At 39.6% G+C, this 24656-nt stretch overlaps 2 protein-coding genes and 1 long non-coding RNA gene across 5 annotated transcripts; all 3 read right to left on the bottom strand.

The window, feature by feature from the left end:
- Window positions 1-351: 351 nt before the first annotated feature.
- Window positions 352-1946, bottom strand: LOC130459062 (uncharacterized). Of its 3 annotated transcripts, none has more exons than XM_022007406.2 (6): window positions 1607-1946; window positions 1317-1520; window positions 1117-1224; window positions 958-1039; window positions 784-875; window positions 352-668 (listed from the first exon to the last, which is right to left on the bottom strand). In XM_022007406.2, exons 1-6 carry the CDS (start codon window positions 1885-1887, stop codon window positions 626-628), a joined length of 810 nt encoding a protein of 269 aa, XP_021863098.1. In that variant the 5' UTR covers window positions 1888-1946; the 3' UTR covers window positions 352-625. The 3 variants fall into 3 exon arrangements, with proteins under 3 accessions (XP_021863098.1, XP_056694091.1, XP_056694090.1); XM_056838112.1 differs by having other exon boundaries at window positions 378-668; window positions 774-875; window positions 1607-1912; XM_056838113.1 differs by lacking the exon at window positions 1117-1224 and having other exon boundaries at window positions 376-668; window positions 774-875; window positions 1607-1912.
- Window positions 1947-1967: 21 nt separating this feature from the next.
- Window positions 1968-3787, bottom strand: LOC130469814 (uncharacterized). Its single transcript, XM_056839304.1, has 5 exons — window positions 3683-3787; window positions 3277-3576; window positions 2730-3152; window positions 2352-2627; window positions 1968-2252 (listed from the first exon to the last, which is right to left on the bottom strand). Exons 1-5 carry the CDS (start codon window positions 3785-3787, stop codon window positions 1968-1970), a joined length of 1389 nt encoding a protein of 462 aa, XP_056695282.1.
- A 5885-nt stretch (window positions 3788-9672) lies between these two features.
- LOC110785292 (uncharacterized) lies at window positions 9673-11996 on the bottom strand. Its single transcript, XR_008929518.1, has 3 exons — window positions 11472-11996; window positions 10691-10823; window positions 9673-9919 (listed from the first exon to the last, which is right to left on the bottom strand). It is a non-coding gene; the product is annotated as an uncharacterized lncRNA (long non-coding RNA).
- Window positions 11997-24656: the final 12660 nt, after the last annotated feature.

Here is a 24656-nt window from a genome sequence, read left to right as displayed (position 1 = left end):
CGAATGAGTTTTAGAAAGTTAAAACTATGTATATTAGACATGTAATAAGAATCAAATGAGTCCTTAGGTTCTTTAGTTCAAAGTTGGGAGCGGAAATGTCATTTTAGCTCTAAACATGACCTATAACGACCTAATGAGCCTTAAATGTGCATAAATAGATTCGAATGAGTTTTAGAAAGTTAAAACTATGAATATTAGTCATGTAATAAGAATCAAATGAGTCCTTAGGTTCTTTAGTTCAAAGTTGGGAGCGGAAATGTCATTTTAGCTCTAAACGTACATGACCTATAACGACCTAATGAGCCTTAAATGTGCATAAATAGATTCGAATGAGTAGAAACAATAACATACAGAGCAGCAACAGAAGCAAACAGAGGAGAAACACACAGATGGAAGTGAAATTCTAAAGACCACCAGATCAGAATTCACATGCAGCAGCAGCAAGACCAGCAGATTAGTATTCAAAGCAATAAATTAGCAAATCCAGCAGACTTGTAATTATGGAAAAATTAAAGAACTTTACCAAATCCATGAAGATATAAACGCTTCCATCTTTGTGTCTAAACAACCTAAGTAAATAAATACTCGGTTGTAAAAAACTTAGCCCATTGCTCACGAACCACATCTATTTCCTCATCGGTATAAGGCGCATTTCTTGGAGTGTAAGCCTGAAATAAGTAACATGATAAGTAATGCTACTTGTAAATTAAGAATTCTACTACGTAAAAGTACTAGTATTAGTAGTTCAACTAACATATGGTAAAAGAACGAACATTGTCTAACCGCTCATCAGTGTTATGGTGTAACGTGACTATTTCATGCATGAACTTCATAACGTAATAGCCACACTCGCGGGCGCCGACTTGTTGAGCACACTGATTTGGAGATAAATCATAAATTATATATCCAAGTAGTTACCCAAAAAAAAAGTAAAGCTAATTAGTAAGCATGATATACCTTTACATGGAAGCCTTTCAACCCCTGCATAGTCGCTCTATTCGGACAAATCCCATCATTAAACTTGTACACTTGGTATGCCCTGGAAGTTGAGTAAAACTTCATGAATCTGATTCGGCACGAAAAGAAATAACTTAAAAAGAATTGAAAGTAACTTACAAACACAAGATTCCCCATGCACTATTTTCTCGGTTGGAACCTATCGCAGAGTCGAAAATATACGCACAACCTCTACGTAGGTCTAACACGTACAAAATCCAATGATTTCTGCATTATATATAAATGTTATTGCAACCTTATGCATGAAAATAACAATAACATAGCTATTTACCAAATATCGATCAATCTCTAACACTTACTCTTGATGGTATGGGATCAAAAACCACTTGGTAATGTTAGGATCACCCTTCTTCTCCTTTTCAATTTCAGCATTGAAAACTACTTTCAAATACATTGATGCAGCCTGAGGGTTGGCCTTGATTCTAGAGCTTGACATTGCCTCGGGACAAACAAACCCAATCTGAGAGTTGTCAAATGCAAAGGTGTGTTCGTGGAATAAACACCTACAAAGTAAATGTATAATGCAAAAATTTCAAAAACTATTATAGTTGACAAAACCAAAAACAAAAATATCGATGGAAAAGTTTACATCATATAGACTTGGATCACTGAAATGTTGAGGCACGCCCCTCTAAGGAACTCTTCAACGTCAACCTCATTTACATAAGTTTGTCGATCTTCGTCATAATGCCAAACCGAAGCGGGCAATGGGATTGAAGTATTTTTATATACATCACCGGGCGCCGTATTGATGATAAACTTCAAATAATTGCATGATGGGCCAAGACCTTGAATTGTGTCGTCTGCCAAATTTTGCTTCTTACTTTTGGCGGCTGATTCTTCAGTTTTACGATCACAACTACCTACCATCTCTTTGGATTTCTTAGAGTTCTTCGACTTCGATTTCGACTCCAACTTATTTGAGCATGAATTTTCCTGTAACAATAATGTTAAGCTAGCATGAAAAGTTCAGTTTTGATTTCAGTGTTGAAGCACAGGGGAGTGGGAAGCATATGGTTTACCTTGGCTGTTAACTTCAGTTTTGTCTTCTCTTTGGAGCCTAAATCAAGTGTTGCCTTCTCTTTGACAATTAATTCTGTTGTCTTATCTTTGACAACTAATTCTGTTGTCTTCTCTTTGACAATTAATTCGTTTTTCTTCTCTTTGGAGCTACCAACCACCTCTTCAAAAATCTGACTCCTGGACTTCTTTGTTGGGCGTGGAGTAGAGTACTCCTAAACAGAGGTAGAAACCAAAGGAGTTCAAGGCTCTGAATCTAATTCTAAACAGATGCATAACGCAATGAATGACAATTAATAATAAAAAAGTTATACCTCGTCTTCTTCGAAAATCACCAAGTGAATTGGCCATTGCACAAAACTAGCAAGAGCCCTGCCTAAGTTATTGAATCCATCTCCAGTAGGTACCGGAAGAGTGTCATCATCATGTCCGTCGTGAATACAATCAACTTGGACCTTATAATGACTAGGCTTCATCGATCTAAAGTGTTGGTGCAACGAACCATCCAATGGGTACGCCATACCATCTGCCACTATCACTTTGTTACCCAAAACTTTATCCTCAAGGGCAAGACGACATGGAGTTATGGCCTTCACAAATAAATTTACAAAATTTCAGAAATCACTACAAAGTACAATATTAAAAACCTAGCTAGGGGTGTTTTGAGTGTATGCACTATAGAGAATATATACCTTCAGCTCGCGTGGTTGCTGCGATGAACTCGGACAACAGGTTACGAGTGCACGGTTAACATCAAACTCATCACTTACAAGAGCAGAATCAAGTGCGGGGGTAGAGAGGGTGTATAGTTGACCGGTTGCTTTCAATGTGGCTAGTTGGTTTTGGAGGGCCTCCGCCACCTTTCTCTCTAATTGATCTTCAAACTCCCTTCTCACCGAAGCTCTGATTGATTCGATAGCCTCCGGTGATGGTTCAATATGGCCACATCTACTACTTCGGTCTATTGGACCGAAAGCAACTTTGTAACCGACATTAACTCCACCTGTTGCCTTGACACGCCCACGGTGATCCTTTTTTCCCATAGCCTTGGTGAGGGCATCTTCTCCCTGGGTGAATGAAATATTTCCTTTTCCCTCTTCTTCTATGTACTCCAACTATAAGAATTAGGAAAGTAAAAATTAGATGGTATACATGATGGAAAGGAGAAGCAATCTTAGCAATAGAACTAGGAATTAGGAAAGAAAAGGATATAGAACGTAAAATTTCATATGCACTTACAGCCATCTTAGCAATATTTACGGCTTCTTTATCATTCGGGTCAAATTCCCACTTTCCCTCTTTGTTTTTAACTTGATGAGCCAAGATCCACTCTACTGATCTAAACTTCTTAAATCTATCTGGCGCTGTGGTGAGTGATGAGGTCACTGAGGAGGAGCCACTTGAGAGGGTCAAAGCTGCCTCTGGCGGTAGTCGCCCATCATTTATCCACTCTGGTCTCTTTCTAACATAACCCTTTTGGCCTGTGCGATGTGGGTGCTTGTTTTGTAATGCACTTTTACTTACTTTTTCTCTACGAACCTGTCAAAAAACACATAAAGAACATGTCGAACATTTAAAGATGGCAACAACAAACTAATCATATAATTATATAAAAAAATATCTAGCAAAGTAAATTCATTATTACCAACATCTCCGGCTTGTTTCGTTCCATCACAAATGTTTTCCAATCATCCTCTGTGATTTGATGGTAGATGTCCCAAGGCATGTCATTTGTCTGATGTTTCGGCATTTTTCTTTCTTAGTTATCCAACGCCGCGTTAACCTGGACTTGAAAGCTCCAAAGCGTTTCGCCACACACATATGAAAATATTTTTCTCTCCTTTTAGCCGGATCATCAATAATGTGGAACAGAAGCTGTTAATTTTATGGATAAGAGATTGTTAGAAACGTATGCTACACAAATAGATAATCTAGGAGAATACAAATCAAGTTTTTATTCAATGTTTACCTTGGTCTCCTCCCAAAACCCCTTCTTTGTGTGTTCATCTAACGTTGAATATTCTTTCACATTAATGTTAATTCTAGCAGCACAAGACCCAACTTGCTTCCCGTATTCTCCTGACCATTCTCCATCGGGGATTCCATATTGATTATACTGAAGATGCATAGGCTTTTTGGCTTGAACTCCTTTTGACGGACCACGGAATTTGGTCTTTTTACTAGTGTTGGTACCTTGTGATTCCCCCGTAGGATGACTAGCTCCATCAATTCTCTGTATTTCATTATCACGATGATCATCCATGGTAGCTACGGTCCTGCAACAAAGAAAAGAGAGCAATACTTAGTAAAGGGAGCAATACTTAGAAAAGAGAGCAATACTTAGAAAAGAGAGCAATACTCAGTTTTCAGTTATAATAAAATTGATACATGTTTCAAATGAAGACTATGAAAGTCTGCCTACAAACGGGTAGGTTGTGTATACATTATGTCTTGTTTTTTTATATTAAGGGCAAAATGCTACAATTGGCCATTTACAAAGCTATACCTAAAATAATGGCCTTATGGTATTACACCTAACATGCAAAACAATCCCAAATCAAACCTCACCTAAAAAAACAACCCAAAAAAAAATCATAACTCACCAGTTCTACGCACTGATCTGCACAGCTCAGATCAGAACTGTGTAGATCAATGCACAGAACTGATCAGAACTGACCAGTTCTGTGCACTGATCTGCACAGTTCTGATCTGAGCTGTGCAGATCAGTGCACAGAACTGATCAGAACTGACCAGTTCTGTGCACTGATCTGCACAGTTCTGATCTGAGCTGTGCAGATCAGTGCACAGAAACTGATCAGAACTGACCAGTTATGTGCACTGATCTGCACAGTTCGGATCTGAGCTGTGCAGATCAGTGCACATAACTACACAGTTCTGATCAGTTTTGTCCACTGATCTGCACAGTTCTGATCTGGGTAGTGCAGATCAGTGCACAGAACAGAACTGATCAGTGCACTGAGAAGCTAAAACAGTACTTCACTGAGTTGATTAGTGCAATTGGCCAAAGAATCTCTGTTTATGTCTTGTTTTTTTATATTAAGGGCAAAATGCTACAATTGGCCATTTACAAAGCTATACCTAAAATAATGGCCTTATGGTATTACACCTAACATGCAAAACAATCCCAAATCAAACCTCACCTAAAAAAACAACCCAAAAAAAAATCATAACTCACCAGTTCTACGCACTGATCTGCACAGCTCAGATCAGAACTGTGCAGATCAATGCACAGAACTGATCAGAACTGACCAGTTCTGTGCACTGATCTGCACAGTTCTGATCTGAGCTGTGCAGATCAGTGCACAGAACTGATCAGAACTGACCAGTTCTGTGCACTGATCTGCACAGTTCTGATCTGAGCTGTGCAGATCAGTGCACAGAACTGATCAGAACTGACCAGTTCTGTGCACTGATCTGCACAGTTCTGATCTGAGCTGTGCAGATCAGTGCACAGAACTGGTCAGTTCTGATCAGTTCTGTGCACTGATCTGCACAGCTCAGATCAGAACTGTGCAGATCAGTGCACAGAACTGGTCAGTTCTGATCAGTTCTGTGCACTGATCTGCACAGCTCAGATCAGAACTGTGCAGATCAGTGCACAGAACTGGTCAGTTCTGATCAGTTTTGTCCACTGATCTGCACAGTTCTGATCTGGGCAGTGCAGATCAGTGCACATAACAGAACTGATCAGTGCACTGAGAAGCTAAAACAGTACTTCACTGAGTTGATTAGTGCAATTGGCCAAAGAATCTCTGTTTATTTTGATGAATTTCAGTTGCATTGGAAAGAACTTATCAGCCTCTTTAATTTAAGTTGCATTGGAAAGAACTGAGAAGCTAAAACAGTACTTCATGCTTCTTTTCTGGTTATGGATGACACAAGTTACAAATTTTGTAAGTTTTGAAACTTCAGGAACAGGACAGTTTCTAGACATCACTCAGATTTCTATTCCTGGTCTAATTTGATGATTCTGGAGTTCAAATCTTCACCTTCAAACATGTAAATTACACCATACTGTAAGCAAAGTATCAAATTGTAAACAAAGTCATCTTCAAAACGGTTTTTATGTACTTATCCATCATCAACCACCAGAAAGCAAACATCAGAAACTAAGTTACCAATCACAAAGCCATGCAAACAAGAACAGGTAATTGATATTATTAGACAAAATGTACTGAAAACTAACCTAGGAAAATTCAACTGCAATTTCTGCAACCTGTGCTTGGAACCTGGCTCACATAAGAGGATACGACATTCACCAAGTTTACACCTGTGCGAAAAAACCAGATAAAGTTAGTCAAGTTATTAGAAGTATCAGACTCTCAGTAACTTAAATAGGAGGGATAAAGTAGGAGACTATCACTGCAATTCCTCTTCACAATACAAGTGGCAATTGATTGGGGTTGAATTTTTAGAAAAAAAATATGAATTAATATCCACAAGTATCCTTCACTATTCAAATTTAAGTAGTCAAGATAACAAAAATTCCAAGGCGCACAGGCTTTCAGATATGAATAGAAAGAACAAAGTCAAAAACTTCAACAATGCATCAGAAGTGAAGCCCGAACTTACACATGTATGTTTCAATTACGATTCGTAACCCATATTCCTTCCGTATGATCTGTACGCATATGATTAGTATTATTTGCATCCTCCTCTTCTGGCAATGGTTGAACAACCATTGGTAACGGAGGTGTGTCATCATACTCATCATACTCATCTTCATCTACAACATCATCAATACCCAAAATATGTCTTTTTCCTTGGGCAACAACACGCCATCTAGGATCAATATTGTCAACCACATAAAAAACTTGCTTAGCTAGTGATGCTAGAATGAATGGCTCGTCACTGTCACTTAGTCGATCAAAGTTCACCAAGGTTAAACCCGGGAAAATTTCATCTCGCTTAACACCATTTTGGTTGTTAGCCCACTGACACCGAAAAACAGGGATCACAAAATAGGTATAATCAAGCTCCCATATTTCTTCGATAACACCATAATATGATTGTGTTGAATCAACCGGCCTTTTATCCTTAGCGCTTGCATAGACCCTAGATGATGCAACAACCTTTACTCCACTATTTTGCACTACACTCTTTTCATCTTGCCTTCTAGTGTAGAATGTGAACCCATTGATATCATATCCTTCAAAAGATCGAACACATAGTCGAGGACCTCGAGATAACCACTTGATCGTATCAGAAACATCATGGTCTTGTTTCTTTCCAACTTCCTTCTTAAACCATTCAATAAATGTGCGATTATGTTCCCGCATCAACGCTCTTTCCTTCAACTTAGGATTACAATGTTGCAATTCAAGCAGATGCTTTTCTAAATAAGGATGAACCTCTGTAAGATGCTGCAACACACAAAGATGTGCCTTCTTCTTCCTCTCCGATGGAGGAGATATCACATTTTTACCAATTACTCCCTCCCCTGCGAGCCTACCAACATGTCGAGATTTTGGAAGTCCTATTGGTTCAAGGCTTGACAAAAACTCAGCTAGATATCCAGAAATCTCTTCTTTAAGGACTCCCCGAATGATACTACCCTCTGGATTAGCCGGATTCCTTGCTTTGTCCTTTAAAGTCTTAAAAAATCTCTCAAAAGGATACATCCATCTTAAGAACATCGGACCACATAACTTGACTTCGCGAACTAAATGGACAATCAAATGCACCATTATATCAAAGAAAGAAGGCGGAAAATACATTTCAAATCGACATAGAGTTTCAACAACATCATTGTGCAAAGCATCCAAAGTCTCCGGATCAATCACCTTAGCACATATGGAATTGAAAAACAAACAAAGTTTTGTTATAACATGTCTCACGTGTTTCGGCAATATCCCACGAAGTGCAATTGGCAAAAATACATTAATCAGTGCATGACAATCATGAGACTTCATACCAATCAACTTAAGGTCCGAGAGAGACACTAGGCGCTTAACATTCGACGAATATCCCGAGGGAACCTTAATGCCATGTAAGCACTCACAAAACTTCTTCTTCTCCTTTCTCGACATTGTGTAACACGCTGGAGGCAGAAAGGTCTTTGTACCATCCTTTTTTTTAACAGGCCACAAATCTGGTCGAATATTCTTCTTTTTCATATCTTTCCGCACATTCTCATTGTCCTTGGTCTTTCCTGGTATGTTTAGCAAAGTCCCGATGATAGCATCGCACACATTTTTCTCAATGTGCATTACATCGAGACAATGCCTAACCGACAAATCTTTCCAGTAGGGAAGATCCCATAATGGAGACACTTTCTTCCATAAAACACCCTTTTTAGACTTGGACTTGAAGCACTTACCGTATTTGGTTTCAACATTTTTGATACGTTCATAAACTTGTGATCCTGTCAAAGGTGTACGAGCTACTCCTTCCTCGGTGAACCCATTGAATTCCTTCTTCTTCTTACGATAAGGATGATATCGACTAAGGTGCTTCCTGAAATCTGGGTAGATATTTTTCTTGAAATGATCCAACCGTGTGGGCTTCATGTCCTCTTCACATATAGGGCATGCTTGTTCTCCTTTGGTTTTGTACCCAGACAAGTTTCCATAGGCCGGAAAATCATTTATGGTACAGAAAACCATTGCCCGCAATGTAAAGTTTGAGTTGGTGTGAGCATCGAACATTGGAACACCTTCATTCCACAACAATTTCAAATCATCAATGAGTGGAGCGAGATACACATCTATATCATGTCCTGGCTGCTTAGGCCCTGAGATGAGGAGTGACAACATGATATACTTGCGTTTCATACACAACCATGGAGGAAGATTGTAAATTGCAAGAAGAACCGGCCAAGTGCTATGCTGACTACTCAGAGAGCCGTATGGATTCATCCCATCTGTACATAGAGCAAGTCTCAGATTTCTAACCTCCTTGCCAAATTCAGGATACTTCTTATCAATAGTTCTCCATTGAGGAGAATCAGCCGGATGTCTAAGGAATTCATCTTTCTTCCTCCCTTCCGCATGCCACCTCAGATACTTAGCATTCTTCTTTACGGAGAACAAGCGCTCAAACCTAGGTATGATCGGAAGATACCACAATACCTTGGCGGGCGGTCCCCTCTTAGCTGAATTGGCCCCTTTACGCTTGTAACGCGACATAGAACACGTTGGACACTTATCCAAATTTTCATACTCTTTTCTGTAAAGAATACAATCATTTGGGCAAGCATCTATCTTGACGGCCTCTAAGCCTAAGGGATTCGTCAATTTGTTGGCATAATAGGCAGAGGTGGGAATGTCATTGCCATCGGGAAACCAAAGACCTAGTCGTTTCAATAATTTCGTGAAACTTTCTTCGGTCCAACCACTCTCCGCTTTCAAGTTGGAAAGTGATGCCACACATTCTAACAATTTGAATTTTGTACACCCAGGGTACAAAGGCGTCTCAGCAGCCTTTAATACCTGCTCGAGTATGTGAGGTCGTCCATTCAAGTGATCTTTCACCGCATCCATCATTTCATTTATTTCATTATCTTCTTGCTCATCATCATCCATCTCATTATTCTCAGAAATATCAGAATCACTCTCATCACTCTCATCACTCTCTGTCAGAACATCAAATTCATTCACACTAGAACTTGGACGATCAAGTATTTTCTCACCATGCCAAAACCAGACATGGTAATCTTGCTTAAACCCACGACGAAATAAATGATCCTCAATTTCATCAATATCACCTAACCGCCTTACATTGTTACAATCACGGCAAGGACAATAGATCTTTGCGGCTTTCGTATTCCGTTGGTGTGCTAAAGCACATCTAAGGAACTCCTCAACCCCACTCAAGTATTCCACCGTAGTATGGTCACCGTACATCCAACGACGACTCATTTCTAATAACACAAGGTTTTACACAGAATTAGATAAATCAAGCCACAAATTCTTAATTTTGACACAAGAACTATACATCAGAAAAATGGTAAGACCTCATCTCAATTTTAAAACCAAACAAAACAGGAATATGTGTCAACATTAACATTTATTAGCTTCACATAAGATTTCACAGGAATAAACTAAAATCGATTTAAGTATAAACTAGCTTGGCATAAGATCTTTGTTCTCTAATGATGCAATCTTATCCAAAGATAAAATATCAGTAAAAACCATCCTCCAGTACTCAATCAATAGATCCCATCGATGCTCATGTTTAGGTTTTAAATTAGTTACGAAACCCGCATTCAGTGTAAATAAACCCATTTGCACATTAGGTTAGCGGAATTGGGAGAATACACTTTGAAACACTAACAGGGTAGCAGAAAAAAGGCAACGTATTCACTTGGATTGGGTTCTGTTCGGGTTAATTCGGTTGACTTCATATTCATTCAGCTAAAATCAGATCAATCTAGCGATATCCTCAAACTCTGACTACCTTTTTTCAAGTACAATACAGGTCCAATAAGAAATCTTGAAGTAAATAATCCAGTGAAGGCCAGGTTTATTACCACCAAGTCATATACAAGTAACCTCGTAGATGTCATTTTAGCATAATATCAAGGCAATCTGGCAGACAGTCAGTCAGCTCTAAGTATCAGAGAATAGTGATAAACAAAAGAAAGGTGCTACCTCATAAACAAAAGAAAGTATCAGAGAACCTCATAACCTACCTCTACAACGGGTGCTATAGCATTTGAGCCACTATTTCCTCCCTTCCCAACATCAAGTTGAATTGAGATGTTGGCCTGAGACAAATCCACCCCAAATTCAGTCGCTCCTGGGTACTTAAGTCTCTTTAGTAGTCTGTCCAATGCCAAAAGCCAGACATTAAATCAAATGGCATTTCACCAAAAGCCATGTAATCCAAAACAGAAAACTAACCTAGCACGAGAAATTCAAACAAAAATGAAATTCAAGCAGGAATTCAAACAAAAAACAGATGAGCCAATGAGCAAAGATAATGGCCAATGTGCCATGTAATCTATGCCTCAAATAATACTCAGTCAACTCAAGCCTATAAAGTGCACGAAGGACAACAAAAATCAACCTAACTAGAAATCAAAAAACAAAAACTATCCTTTTTCTTTATTTGAAGCTACGTGAGGAAGTTTAAGGATAATTGAAGTCTGTTTAAGACTTGCTATAAATGCTCTAGCATCACCTGGGAAGTTGTTACCTTCTGTTTAATAAATTGGATTTTTGAGCAATTTTGCCCTAGCTTTTTTTAGTACTGTATCATGTCCTTAGATATCTTAATTCATAATAAAGGATATGAAGAGGGAAGGCTCTCCCCCTTACCCATCCACAAACAGGAATTCAAACAGGAATTCAAACAACAAACAGGGGCAATTAGGTCGATGAACAAGGGAAATCAAACAAAAATGAAATGAAGTGGAAAATGCACGAGAAAAAAGAGGATTATTACCCAAATAATTGCAAATAAAAACTAACCTAGCTTCACAAATCGATTGTGTGAAACAGATGGAGTCGCACGAAGGTAGGAAAGACGACGGTGGGGAAACTCTCCTTCAGATGGTGGTGGTGGAGCCGCGCGGTGAGGAAGGTGGTGGTGGTGGTTATGGTGGTGGTGGAGTCGCGCGGTGAGGATAGGTATGCGTTGGAAGAGCTAGATGTGAAGTACGACGACGAGATGTGAAGAGAAGAGAAGCTTATCGATCTGTTTGGCGGTGGTTTTATTTTTTTAAAATTTAATGTAGCCTATTGAGGCGGGCAATTAAAAGCCCCCTTCAACAGAGAGACCCTATTGAGGCGGGCAATTAAAAGCCCCCTTCAACAGCTTCTCTCTATTGAGGCGGGCAAGGAAAGCCCCCTTCAACAGCTTCTGTAGAAGCGAACACCAAAAAAGCCCGCCTCAATAGAATAGTAAAATATTTGACCCGCGTTGACTAAGTAGCTATTGAGGCGCGCTTATGTATGCCCCCCTCAACAAGGGGGCTACAACAGGGGTTTTTTCCACTAGTGGTTTCATGATCTGAGTGTGATTCTACTCGATTTAACAAAAATTCGTGAACGAGTTCGAATGTTATGTGACTATTTGTTGATGATTTGTTGAATCTTAGTGAACTATGGAGTAATCTCTATTGTATAAGATGGAGTTAAGTAATTGTACTTTTGGTGTGCCCTGTGGAATATACTAAATTACCGACACTTTTACAATTTAATTCAATTGGAAAGCTGATTATTTAGTGGATTGCTCTAACAAATCAGAAACCCCAAGAAATAAAGGCCTAAAAGCTTCCTTATGGCCCATAACAACAAAAGTCAACAAAGAACAATGTTATTTTGATTGAGAATTATAAAATCAGGAAAGTAAGTGAACTTTATGGAAAGGCACTTATAAGGCTATAATGTTATTTTCTCATCAGATACTTTATATTCTTTTTTCTCCCTTATAATATTGTTTCCTTCTCTAAATTATTAGTAAATTGTTATTTACTTATCGAATCTATATTTCTTCCATTAAAATGCGTCTTAATAGTGTTTTCCTTTCTACTTGCAGATGGACTATTATTAAATTAACATTTTGGAATGATTTTTTGCATGTTCTTAATCCAGAACATTCTTATAATGCTATTTATGTGTTGCATATCGATTAGGCGGAGGAGTGCTGTTAGGTTATGATACATATAACTGAATATAAATCATGCGGAAAAACCATAAAGCCAGGAATCCAAATTAATTGCCACATAACAATTAGCATAATTTAGGATGCATACTCTTTGTAGCGTGCCCTCCCTAACTGCGCGCGAACCGAACAAGAACAAGTCTAGGACTCTAAATGTCGTCCCTTCGTAGATAGTCCACAGCACGCTCGGATCCGCCTTAGGTTTAATTAACTAGAATTGCGCCAAAGGTACTATGAAATTTTCTGTTTTGATGACAAATAAAAGTCTGAGTTTTAAGCCTAAAACTTGAATGAATACTTGAATTACTCGTTATAAATTGTGAACTATGATCACCTATTTATAGGGTATTCGAATCGGATATTAGAATCCTACTAGGAAACTATTTAACTAATCTGAATTTAACTTAAATTCAACTAATTAAATTCTAGTAGATTTAGGAATTTAATCTTAAACGAATCCTAATCGATCAAGGTTTCGTACACAAGCACAAAAACACACACGCACAACAGCCCACGAAGGGCGCCGTGCGCGCGTGCGCGCTGAGCCTTGGCCCAGCAACTGCTCGCAACCCACGAGGGGCACGCAACTCGCTGGCCTTGCTTCGCGGGCCTGGCCTTGCTCATCGCTTGGCTGGGCTTGCTTGCTTGGTCGCGCGGGCTTCGCTAGGCGTTGGGCCTAGCTTCGTGCTAGGCCTTGCGTCTAGCAAGCTCGTCCGATGTTTATTTCGTACGTCGCGCTTCCGATTAATTTTCCGATTCCGGAATTCATTTCCGATGCAAACAATATTTAATATTTCCGATTCCGGAATAAATTTTCGTTTCAAACAAATATTTAATATTTCCGTTTCCGGAATTATTTTCCGACTCCGATAATATTTCCGATTCTGACAATATTTCTGTTTCCGGCAATATCATCGTTTCCGGAGTATTCATAATTTGCCTTTGACGATCTCAGCTCCCACTGGAACCAAGATCCGTCGATTCCGAATATCCATAGATGGAGTATTTAATACCATTAAATACTTGATCTGTTTACGTACTATTTGTGTGACCCTACGGGTTCAGTCAAGAGTAAGCTTTGGATTAATATCATTAATCCACTTGAACTGAAGCGGCCTCTAGCTAGGCATACAATTCACTTGATCTCACTGAATTATTAACTTGTATAATTAACACTGAACCGCATTAGTTAGACTTACCATTAAATGCATACTTGGACCAAGGGCATTATTTCCTTCAGTCTCCCACTTGTCCTTAGGGACAAGTGTGCATTTCCTAATTCCTTTGTCACTCGATGCTTGCTCTTGAACATAAGGTAAGAGTTTTCATGCTTATTATGTCCAGAGGTGTTTCTCGGTTTCAGAGTTCAACTGATCAAATAAACAGATAATCATAGCCTATGATTCATCTGAGCACGGCCATGCATTTTACAGTTTCTAGCTCTCCGAGTGGCCTTGTACAACTTTCAGCATCTTATCCCGATTTATGGGAGGACAATCCCAATCTTGCGATCTTGAGATTAGACTTCGTTTGATAGGTGATTACCCGAGCGTTGCCTTTATAGCCTCCTTTTACGGTGCGACGGTTGACAACGTCAAAGTAACCAGTTTTCAAACAAGTAATCTTAAATCACTCAGGTATTGAGTATTAGTGTCTAATAATTTTAATGAAATTTACTTGTGACAGATTTTCATCTCTTACAGTAAAGTTTCATAGGTTTTTCCGATACTATTCTTCCCAAAGTAAGTATCTATGCAAATCATTTCGACATTGCCATGTCCACATAGTTCAAGAAACATAACTACTGGTCATCTTGCATTCTAGTTGTCTAACGTTTTCTATGCGTCCATCTTTATAGAAAACTCCGACCAGGGACCATTTTCAACTTTTGACATTCAAGTTCACTTGATAGAACTTTCTTAGTCACAGCACTGGTCTTGACACTCTATCTTGAATATATCGTCAAATTGAAGGGACTCATCATTTAATAAACCACAAATTAAATGGAAAAATGAATTCTATTCATTAATGTGAATGGTTAACCAATAATGTTTTACAAAGTATTAAACTCTAAAACTTTAAAACATTAAACAAGGACATCAAAGCCATTCTCCAACATGCTTGATTCCCATAGCTGCAGTGTACGAGTTGTGCTTCGCCTGCGGCAGAGGTTTAGTTTATGGATCTGAGATGTTGTCATCAGTTCCAATCTTGCTTATCTCGACTTCTTTTCTTTCAACGAACTCTCGTAGAAGGTGAAATCTACGAAGTACATGCTTGACTCTCTGGTGGTGTCTAGGCTCCTTTGCCTGTGCAATAGCTCCGTTATTGTCACAATATAGAGCTATTGGTCCTTTAATGGAGGGGACTACACCAAGTTCACCTATGAACTTCCTTAGCCATACAGTTTCCTTTGCTGCTTCATGTGCAGCATTGTACTCCGCTTCAGTTGTAGAATCCGCAATGGTGCTTTGCTTAGCACTTTTCCAGCTTACTGCACCTCCGTTGAGGCAGAAGACAAACCCAGACTGTGATCTGAAATCATCTTTGTCGGTTTGGAAACTTGCGTCTGTATAGCCTTTAACAATTACTTCATCATCTCCACCATAGACCAGAAAATCATCTTTGTGCCTTTTCAGGTACTTCAGAATATTCTTGACAGCAGTCTAATGTGCCTCTCCTGGGTCTGACTGGTATCTGCTCGTAGCACTGAGTGCATACGCAACATCCGGGAGTGTACATATCATAGCATACATTATTGAACCAATCAATGATGCATTGGAATCGCACTCATTCGTCTACTCTCATCAGGTGTTTTTGGGCACTGAGTCTTGCTTAGAGTCATTCCATGAGACATGGGTAGGTAGCCTCGCTTAGAGTCTGCCATATTGAACCTTTCAAGCACCTTATTGATATAAGTGCTTTGACTGAGTCCAATTATCTTCTTAGATCTATCTCTGTAAATCTTGATGCCCAGTATGTACTGTGCTTCTCCTAGATCCTTCATCGAAAAACATCTCCCAAGCCAAATCTTGACAGAGTTTGACATAGGAATGTCATTTCCAATAAGTAATATGTCGTCGACATATAATACTAGAAAAGCAATTTTGCTCCCACTGACCTTCTTGTTTACACAAGATTCGTCTGCGTTCTTGATGAAACAAAACTCACTGGCTGCTTCATCAAAACGTATATTCCAGCTCCTTGATGCTTACTTCAATCCGTAGATTGATTTCTTAAGCTTGCATACCTTTTTAGCATACTTTGGATCCTCAAAACCCTCGGGCTGTGTCATAAACACAGTTTCTGTTAAAATGCCGTTTAAGAAAGCGGTTTTGACATCCATCTGCCATGTTTCGTAATCGTAATATGCAGCGATTGCTAACATTATCCGAATAGACTTTAGCATTGCAACTGGTGAAAAGGTTTCATCGTAATCTACATCGTGGACTTGCCTGTAACCTTTTGCAACCAATCTAGCTTTGAAAACTTCAAGTTTCCTATCCTTGTCCTTTTTCAGTTTGAAAACCCATTTGCTTCCTATGGCTTGGTAGCCATCTGGCAAATGGACCAAATCCTAAACTTTGTTTTCAGACATGGAGTCTAATTCAGATTGCATGGCTTCTTGCCATTGCTTGGAACTAGGGCTCTTCATAGCTTGTTTATAAGTCGCAGGTTCATCACTTTCAAGTAATAGAACTTCATAGCTCTCGTTCATCAAAATACCTAAGTATCTTTATGTGAGGGGGTCGAAAAAGCACGAGGCTAATGCATGACCTCGTCCCTCGTGGGCGTGACGTCGTCAGATCAAGTGTATTTAGATTTCCTGTGAGTTTACACCCAATCGACTAGTAATATAGGAGTCGCCATTCAGTTTTTAACGACAATGAGAAAAACTGACAAAACCCGATTATCGTGACATAAAGGGAGTGCAATTATGTTCGACCACGACGGCCATAGGTTCCCTTGTGATCCCTGGTGTGGGGATCGCTCAACGTACACCCGCAGGGCAGAGATTGAGAGTTCGGGGGACTGTGACTACCGAGAGGGGTGCTCATCGATAACTCCAGAGGCAGGTTATCCTTACTAGCTCAGCATAAATAATTGAAGGGACATGCGTTAAACTATTAAACTATTCTGAATTGATTTTAGCAATATGCAACACATAACACTAAATCGATCGTGATTATCTTATTTAGATTGATTTAAGGTACCTAGCATGATAATTCAATTGTTCAAGGTATTATCTTATTAGGGGTGATAGATCAATCAAGTTAAAAGTTCGACAATTTTATAAAAGGGTGATGAAAGCGATTAAATCATATGAGGGACACATTACAACGCACCCTTGACAGGTGCGTTACAGTTCTCAGAAAACTAACCACTTGGCTTTGCTATTTCTCCTTTTATTTAACGAATCTCGGGTTTCTAAGCAGTGTTCCAGTAATTAGGCTTAATTCATCAGCTACAAGGGGCAGGATGCGTTTTGTTGGACTTTTGGGTCGATTGCGACAGAACGCCGGATCAATTTCGAAGCGTGAGGCTAGGCTTAAGGCTAGAGTCAATACTCAGGTTATGGAATTGTGTGTTGTGTGTCCTCTTCACGTCGATTTTGAGGCTGTATTTATAGGGAAAGATTTTGTGGAAAGATAGATTTTTAGAATACGAATCCAAAAAGAATTCGGAGACGACACGGCCCCAGGCATTTTCAGCGCCCAGGGCTGGGGGCCGAAGATTTCGGCGCCCAGATCCAGGCGTTGAAAATGGGATCTGGGCCGAGTTTTTTTTTCAGATTTGGACTCTTTAGAACGCGGAGCTTTTGAGACTTATCCGAGTCTTTTAGTGCGTATTAACTTTATGACGGAATGCGTCTGGGCCCGTTACGAACTCTAGGTTCGTTAGGATTTTAATTAATACGTAACTCTTACTTTCGAATTATACCAGGAATAGAATTCCTTTTGCGAATTCTATCTCTTTTAGGATTTATGTTGGAGTGCAAAACCCAATCCTGATAGGTTTCTATCTTTTATGACTTTGCCACTTTTAACAACTACCTTTTACAGCAGTTACCATTCTTAGCAGGTTTCCATAAATAGCAGTTTTAGCTGAAATGAAAAGGTGATTGAGATTCGTTATTTTATAGGAGATGCGTTGCCAAGTGGAGATTTATGTTCTCATCATCGAACCTTCCCTTTCGGGAATGGGGACAAAAGTAGGTGTCTATAGTTAGCCCCCACTTTGACTGAGTCTTGGGATGAGACGATGGTCAAAGTACTAGACGGAGTGCGTCATACAAGCCATGGTGTATGTGACTTGTTTTGCGAGGGTCTCACGAGCCCCCGAGTGATAACATTTGACTTAAGGGTCATCACTTGAAGTGTTAACACATTCCTCACGTGTCATTGGAATTAGTTAACTAATAGTATAAAAACTCCCTCACTTTGTCATTGGAAGTATCTAAAGATGTTTTCGAAATCAAAGCTATAAAGTTTAACTAGGCCTGGCCAAGCCCAATCACGAGGTAAAATGTTTTAAAAATTCTCATTTTCAGGGTTAGCTAAACGAGAAAACCCCCGTGTTTTTATAGGACGTAAAACGAAGGAAAATCCAGCACATCGCTCTTTTTTGGAAAAGCGGAAAACCAATCCTTTGTTTTTTGGAAAAGGGAAACCATCTTTTGATTTTTGGAAAAAGATAAACCATCCTTTGATTTTTGGAAAAAGATAAACCATCTTTTGATTTTTGGAAAAAGATAAACCATCTTTTGATTTTTGGAAAAAGATAAACCAAGGAAAGTTATTGCTGCAACAACTAAGGACCTGCGCGGTTAGTGGCGCAGACCCCGCCCGCTGAAGGTGGGCGAGCCTGTTTTTGTTTTTGAATACTTTATTTTCGAAAACTGAGGACCTGTGTGGTTAGTGACGCAGACCCCGCCCGCTGAAGGTAGGCGAGCCTGTCCGCTGAAGGTGGGCGAGCCTGTCCGCTGAGGGTGGACGCCCCGTCCGATAGAAGTGGACGAATCTGTTTTCGTCTTTTCAATTTGGGACCCGCGCGGCTCGTGGCGCGATCTTGCCTGATTGTGGTGGGCAAGTCCTTATTTCATTTGTTCTTGGGATTTCTTTTTGAGAATTTCTTTTTTATTCATTCTTGTAAGAGCGAATTCATTCGAGGGATGCTCGGATTTAATTGCAACCTGAATGTGGGTTGGCAACGTCCTTAGACAGACCATTGTCTTGCGGTCATCATCTTTCATGGTATTGAGCTAGTCTTTACGGTTCAATTTTGCCGCTACCTGGGTCCTTGACTAGGGGACTACGTATAAGTATCAACGACGACCTTTGTCTTGAGGTCGTAATTCGGTTTTATCTTTTGAGATTATCCAAACACGGGACTTCATACAGCCTAGTCTGGGAATGTTGTTTTAACTTTGCATACTTTCTTTTGAAATATATATTTTCTTTCGAGCCCCCAAGCATTTGTGCTTGACGGTCATTTCTTGTCAAAGAGGTTCCTTGGGGATACGCATTTTGTAATGTCCTTGATCGTGTTTGGGGATCGTGCTCGTAAGTGCGAGCGATCTTTGTATTGGTATGCTACTTTGATGAAGTCGTGGAGTGCGACTTTCAGTAAAGAAATCGGCAATTTTCGGGTCGAATGGATACGGCAGGACCCTATAGAAATCCGGGCTTCTTTTGGGCCTGGGCTCATTTTCGGCGCCCAGGCCTGGGCATTAGAAATATTTCACGCCCAAGTGGGGTGTTGAAAATATTGCTTGGGCTGGTCTTTTGATGACACAGTTGGCCTCTTGTTCGTTCGTTTATTTCACTTGGAAATTCTACGTATTCTCTTCTCTTTTGTTTTTCTTTATTTTTGGAACGGAGAATTTTATTAGGGATCACAATGAGTTGTGCTGATTATCAGCGCCCAGAGCTGGGCGTCGGAATATTTGGCGCCTGGTCCTGGGCGTTGATAATGCGTCCCAGGCAGGACTTTCTCGTGATGATTTCTCAAGAAGCCGTAGCCGATTGGTGTACTATGGTGTTTGTCACTTTGGGGCGATTATCTAAAGGAACTGTTTCTCTTAAGGCGTACAGTTATTGCAATAATCGGGCGAGTCCATATGGCCCGAGGAACATACTTTGAGGCGTAAGACTTTGATCGCTCTTGTTGTTATTTTGAACGTATATTTTTTCTCTTGAACGTGTTCGTGAATGTTCGATACTTAGAATGTATGTGCAAACGAGCGTTCATAGAATGGCGGTTGCGTGCGGTCCATTAATCAGTTCGCTTGAATCAATTTTTTTTGAGCAATGACTGATGTTGAATAATTTGCTTAGAAGCTTGATAGGGTTCAGGCCTATTCATGAAGTGGGCTCAAGCATCGTGCCCTTTTGATCGTTCAAACATTTGCTTTGAGACTTTTTTCTTTAATTTTGCAATAGTCGTTTCGTAACTTGGAGCTCCCAAGTATGCATGTTGGGATGCTTCCTTTTGGCGTACGATTTTTGTAGGTACTTTCAAGAAAGATGCCTTGGGGTTCCGCTCGTGTAGGTGCGAGCTATCCCTTCCGTGGTAGGTAATATTTTGCTACCTTTAATCCTTAATGTAGAAATCATGTGGCTTTCATTTTGAATTTGGGCGATAAGTAGTCTTTGCCTCATACTCTTGGTCGTGCCCGTATTAGTGCAATATGCCTTACTCCTTTTTATTGTTTTTTAGATTTGCACCGTGGGATGGTTGAACTTATGGTGCGACGTAGGCTTGTGTGGCCTAACAGCGTGTCTTAGAACACTTCTCCAGGTGTTGGGATATATCATCATTATTTTTTTTGCATTGGAGTATTTCATCACGCCTCGTTCAGGTGCTCGAACAAGTGTAGCACCTTCTGCGTGGGTGTGCACGGCTTATTACATCGTTCGATGCGAGGATTCATAGATGTTTTTTTTTATCCTTGATTTTTCTTTCGCCTTTGCTTTGGAACGACGTAGACTGTGTAACGGGCGCTTGTAGGGCGAGCGTTATGTGCAGTAGTTTGATCGGAGTTTTGGTGACTCGCGATTTTCAGTTACCCTTGTTAGTGGGGTGACTTTATATATTCTAAGTAGCGCTTAGAATTTGGGAGGGGTTGTAGCCATTATAAGGTTCGTTTTACATGATTAAACCTTAGGATTGTGCCCCTATGACGTGCGTATAGCATTAGCGTCGAGAATTTGCGATAAAATCGTCATTTCGAGCATTTTTAGAGTGTTTTTCTCAGGCCCCCAATTGTAGCTACGGGATTGGCTTGGTGCTATAATGCTTGGCACACGTTTTTATGCATTCATGGTTACATGGATCATGAATAGTTTGAACCAGACTCGTTTGGTGCGAGGTACGTTCGAGTAGTGATTTGCTACTTCTCTTGTAAATGCCGTATTGTGCGACATTGCCATTGTCAAGGTAGTCACATGTTGAAGTGTGCCTTGACCTAAAGCTAGGTGTCTTTCTTTACCCATAATCACATTTAGAAATCTTTTTGACTTACTTGCAACATCGAGATAAACGTATACTTAGCTTAAACCAACGACACTTTATTATGTTCGAAGAAGTTTTTGAAAATAATTTGAAATCCGAGTCCTACTGTGTACAATCCGAGGTGTCCTAAGTAAGTTGACTTATAGAAGGGTTCGTACAGGATTACATGAGTGAATCAAAATACTGTTACGATTTTCGGAATGCTGTCTAAGGATTTGCTGGAAGCCAGGGTGCAGGCGTCAAGATATTACTTGTGCCCGTGTGGCACATGCTTTAGGCTTTTTTAGGGCCATCTTTTCCAGAATTGCGGGAATATATACCGTTTTCAAATTGAATTAGATTTACTTGGTGTATGTCTGCACAAAAGGTCAAGGTATACTTAGTTCTTTCCCTAGCTCTTTCATTTCAATTTTTTAGCCCCCAGTTGCTATTATGTCTTCTCATTAATGATGCTTTCAGATTTCGATTTTAGATGCCCGTGTCATATGTATGAGTAGGGTGAGCCTTGGTTAAGTGCCAAGTCCTATTGACAATATCTGATTTTTTCAAAGGGGATTCGCAAGCATTTGAATTACCATGAACGGGTGCCCTGAGTTCGAAGGAACGATGGGGCGATGCCGTAGAACACTCCTCTTTATTGCAAGCTTACTGCCTTTACTACTTGTTGGCGATTATGACTGTGTCTAGTGGTGAAAGAAGGTCATTAAGTGAGTTACTTTGCTTTAGGGAGGGTCAAGTCGAGTACTTTAGAGGTCATGGACGCTCGCGCTAGCCCCCATCCAATTGAGGCAAAGCGATCTTTTGAGTATTGGCTAAGTTCCTAGGAGTGTGAGTGCTCCTTCTGGCAAGGGTACGTGCCCTTATTATTTTTCGATGTGTGCTCATTTTGGCATCTTGATGACTTGGATTTTTCCTTTGACTTAAATTTTTCTTTCGATTTGGATTGCAAGTAATTAAATTTCAATAAGGGACTCTATTCTTTATTCTTGTTATTCTATTGGCTTTAACATTTTTTGTAAATTGGTTGGACCGAATCATGGATTGCCTACGTATCTGCCTTAAATAGATTTAATTTGGAATCAGGTCTTGCGTAGTTCTTAGCCAGAAAATGGTTTCTTAGAATGCCGATTTTAAACAAGTACGTTCGAGTGGAATCGTAATGTTTGAAATAGGGTGAAATAAGTGAAGTTTATTATTATTTTAATCTGCTGCTTTACCGTAAGCCAAAAATTTGTTTTATTTTTTAAGTACATGTGTTTGCACAAAAATCTTTTCATGTGTTTTTTGGTACGTATATCTGAATACGTGTTGTACCCCTCCAAGTGTTCGTTATTTTTCCGTGTATGTGCGGATAAAATGACGAGTACTTCTGGACAAAATTTGGCAAGTAGAGAGATTCAGCGCCCAGGCTGGGGCGTTATAGATACCGGCGCCCAGCTCTGGGCGTTGAAAGTGATTTCTGGGCAGATCTTTTTTGGTGCGTTGTTTCTTTTCTTTTTGTGCCAAATATTTGCGTATCTTTTTTTGTGCGCTAAATGCTTCTTCTTTCTTTTTAGACGAACTTTAAAGGCGCCTTGCAAAGTTTCTTTTTTATTATTTATTTATTTTTTTACGTTAAGCGTAGAATGTATTTTTCATTTGTCTCTTTTTTTATTCGTGACTCAAGACGTCTTGAAAGATGGGTTGAATGAGGTAGGATAATTTGTAAAGATATTAGTCAAGCATGAGGATTGGAAAGGGTAGAAGATCGTAGAACTTTATGTAGTTTTTGTGGTATGATTTGCATTGGTTGACTCAATTCTTTTCCTTCGTTTTACTTGGGTAAATTTCGCACTTTGGGAGGTACGGGCTAAGTATTTCATGGCTCGCTCTTTTCGCTCTCCCTTTTCTCTTTCTCTTTTTTCTTTTTTGCTTGGGATTTCTCCCCTTTTTATTTGGGCTAAAAGGTAGATGGTTGTGGTCTTTGAGTCACGAAGCGAGACTGAGTGAGCCTCGTTTGGTAGGCCTATAGTGGACCTTTAATTTTAATAGGCCTAGGGTGGACCTTTAAATTGTCTTACTTTGCAAGCGTATTTAGTCGTTTCTTAAAATGTGCAAATAGCGTAGATTCAAAATGTTTTTTTTACTTTATTGAAATTTAACGAAAGAATTACATCGAAAATAATCTTTTTGCTTCTTTTCAGATTCCAGTTTCCGGGATTTAATTGGAAGTTGTGATTTAGACTCGAACTTTCATTAATTTTTCTGATTATAACCCATGCATGAATACAAGGAGGTGGCCTGGACTCAAAATAATGACGTGGCGTAAGCCTATAATACTTGACCAAGCGACTCTCAGACTTAGGCTAATTGGACCATAACTTTCGTTGGTTGACACTTTAGATTTTAACCCTTGGGTGTTCATTTGTCATGCGCCATTTTGCTTATTGTTGGCAAGGTAGTTAGTTGGGGAGATCAAATTTCACTTTTGCAAGACTAGAATCATTAGTACGGCTTCCCTCTTAGCGTGTATTGCTTTACCCCAATGGTAGCCTTATGGCATGCCGATCTGGGTATTTTCATGGTTCGTCATGTTGCATTCATGGAAAATCTTTTAGTCCGTAATTAGGAGTATTTCAAGGAGCGAGTGGCTCGAGAGGACTATGATAGTCGTGACCCAATGTGATCATAAGCCTTGAGGCCATTAATTTTTTTTTCGCCAATGGTATTGACACCTTAGGCTCACTTTGGGGGTTGTGCGACTATGGAGGAATGATTTTCAGAATGTGACTCTTTCCATTTTGCAAATACTTGAATTACATAATATATTCTTTTTGTTGGTGAGAGAGAGTATTGAGGCCGTAGATTCTTAGCAAGGGAAGACAATTCATATGGGTGCTTATTGATTTCTTTTAAATGTTAGGAAGAGAGACTCAATATGGTTTGACCTTTTAACTTGCAGAACGACACCAAGCATTAGGACCAATTCTATGTAAAGACAACTAAGGCTTAGGATTTAGATTGTACTTTGGCATAGCCTAGTCTAGACTCGGATTTATTTTTTTATTCGAACATTATTTTTCCTTGAAAACTTTATTTGAACATTATTTTTCCTTGAAAACTTTATTTGAACATTATTTTTTGAATACTTTGCCCATGTGACATTCAAGGTCATTTAATTAGTGTGCTCAGTTTTGGTGCCGAACATTGTCGTCATAGGAGGCCTAATAACGACACAAGGAGTTGTTTATTTTATAAGTCGTTCTTAGAATCGAGTGCCCTTTTCATACGTCCTCGTAGCAAATTTGTTACGAATTTTTTTATTGCTACGTATATTTTATGCGCGGGCACCGAGGCTACTGAGCCTGACCAAAAGGCCAGGCAGCAACTTCAGCGCCCAGCAGGGGCGTAGAAAATAATTGGCGCCCAGCCAGGGGCGTTGAAAATGCGTCCCTGACTGGTACTCGTATTCTGTTCGTCTATCCTTTTTTCGTTCG

Source organism: Spinacia oleracea, chromosome 3, assembly GCF_020520425.1.
Source record: "Spinacia oleracea cultivar Varoflay chromosome 3, BTI_SOV_V1, whole genome shotgun sequence".
NCBI lineage: Eukaryota > Viridiplantae > Streptophyta > Magnoliopsida > Caryophyllales > Amaranthaceae > Spinacia > Spinacia oleracea.
The sequence above is the reverse complement of the archived record's forward strand: the minus strand, read 5'-3'. Positions and strand labels throughout refer to the sequence as shown.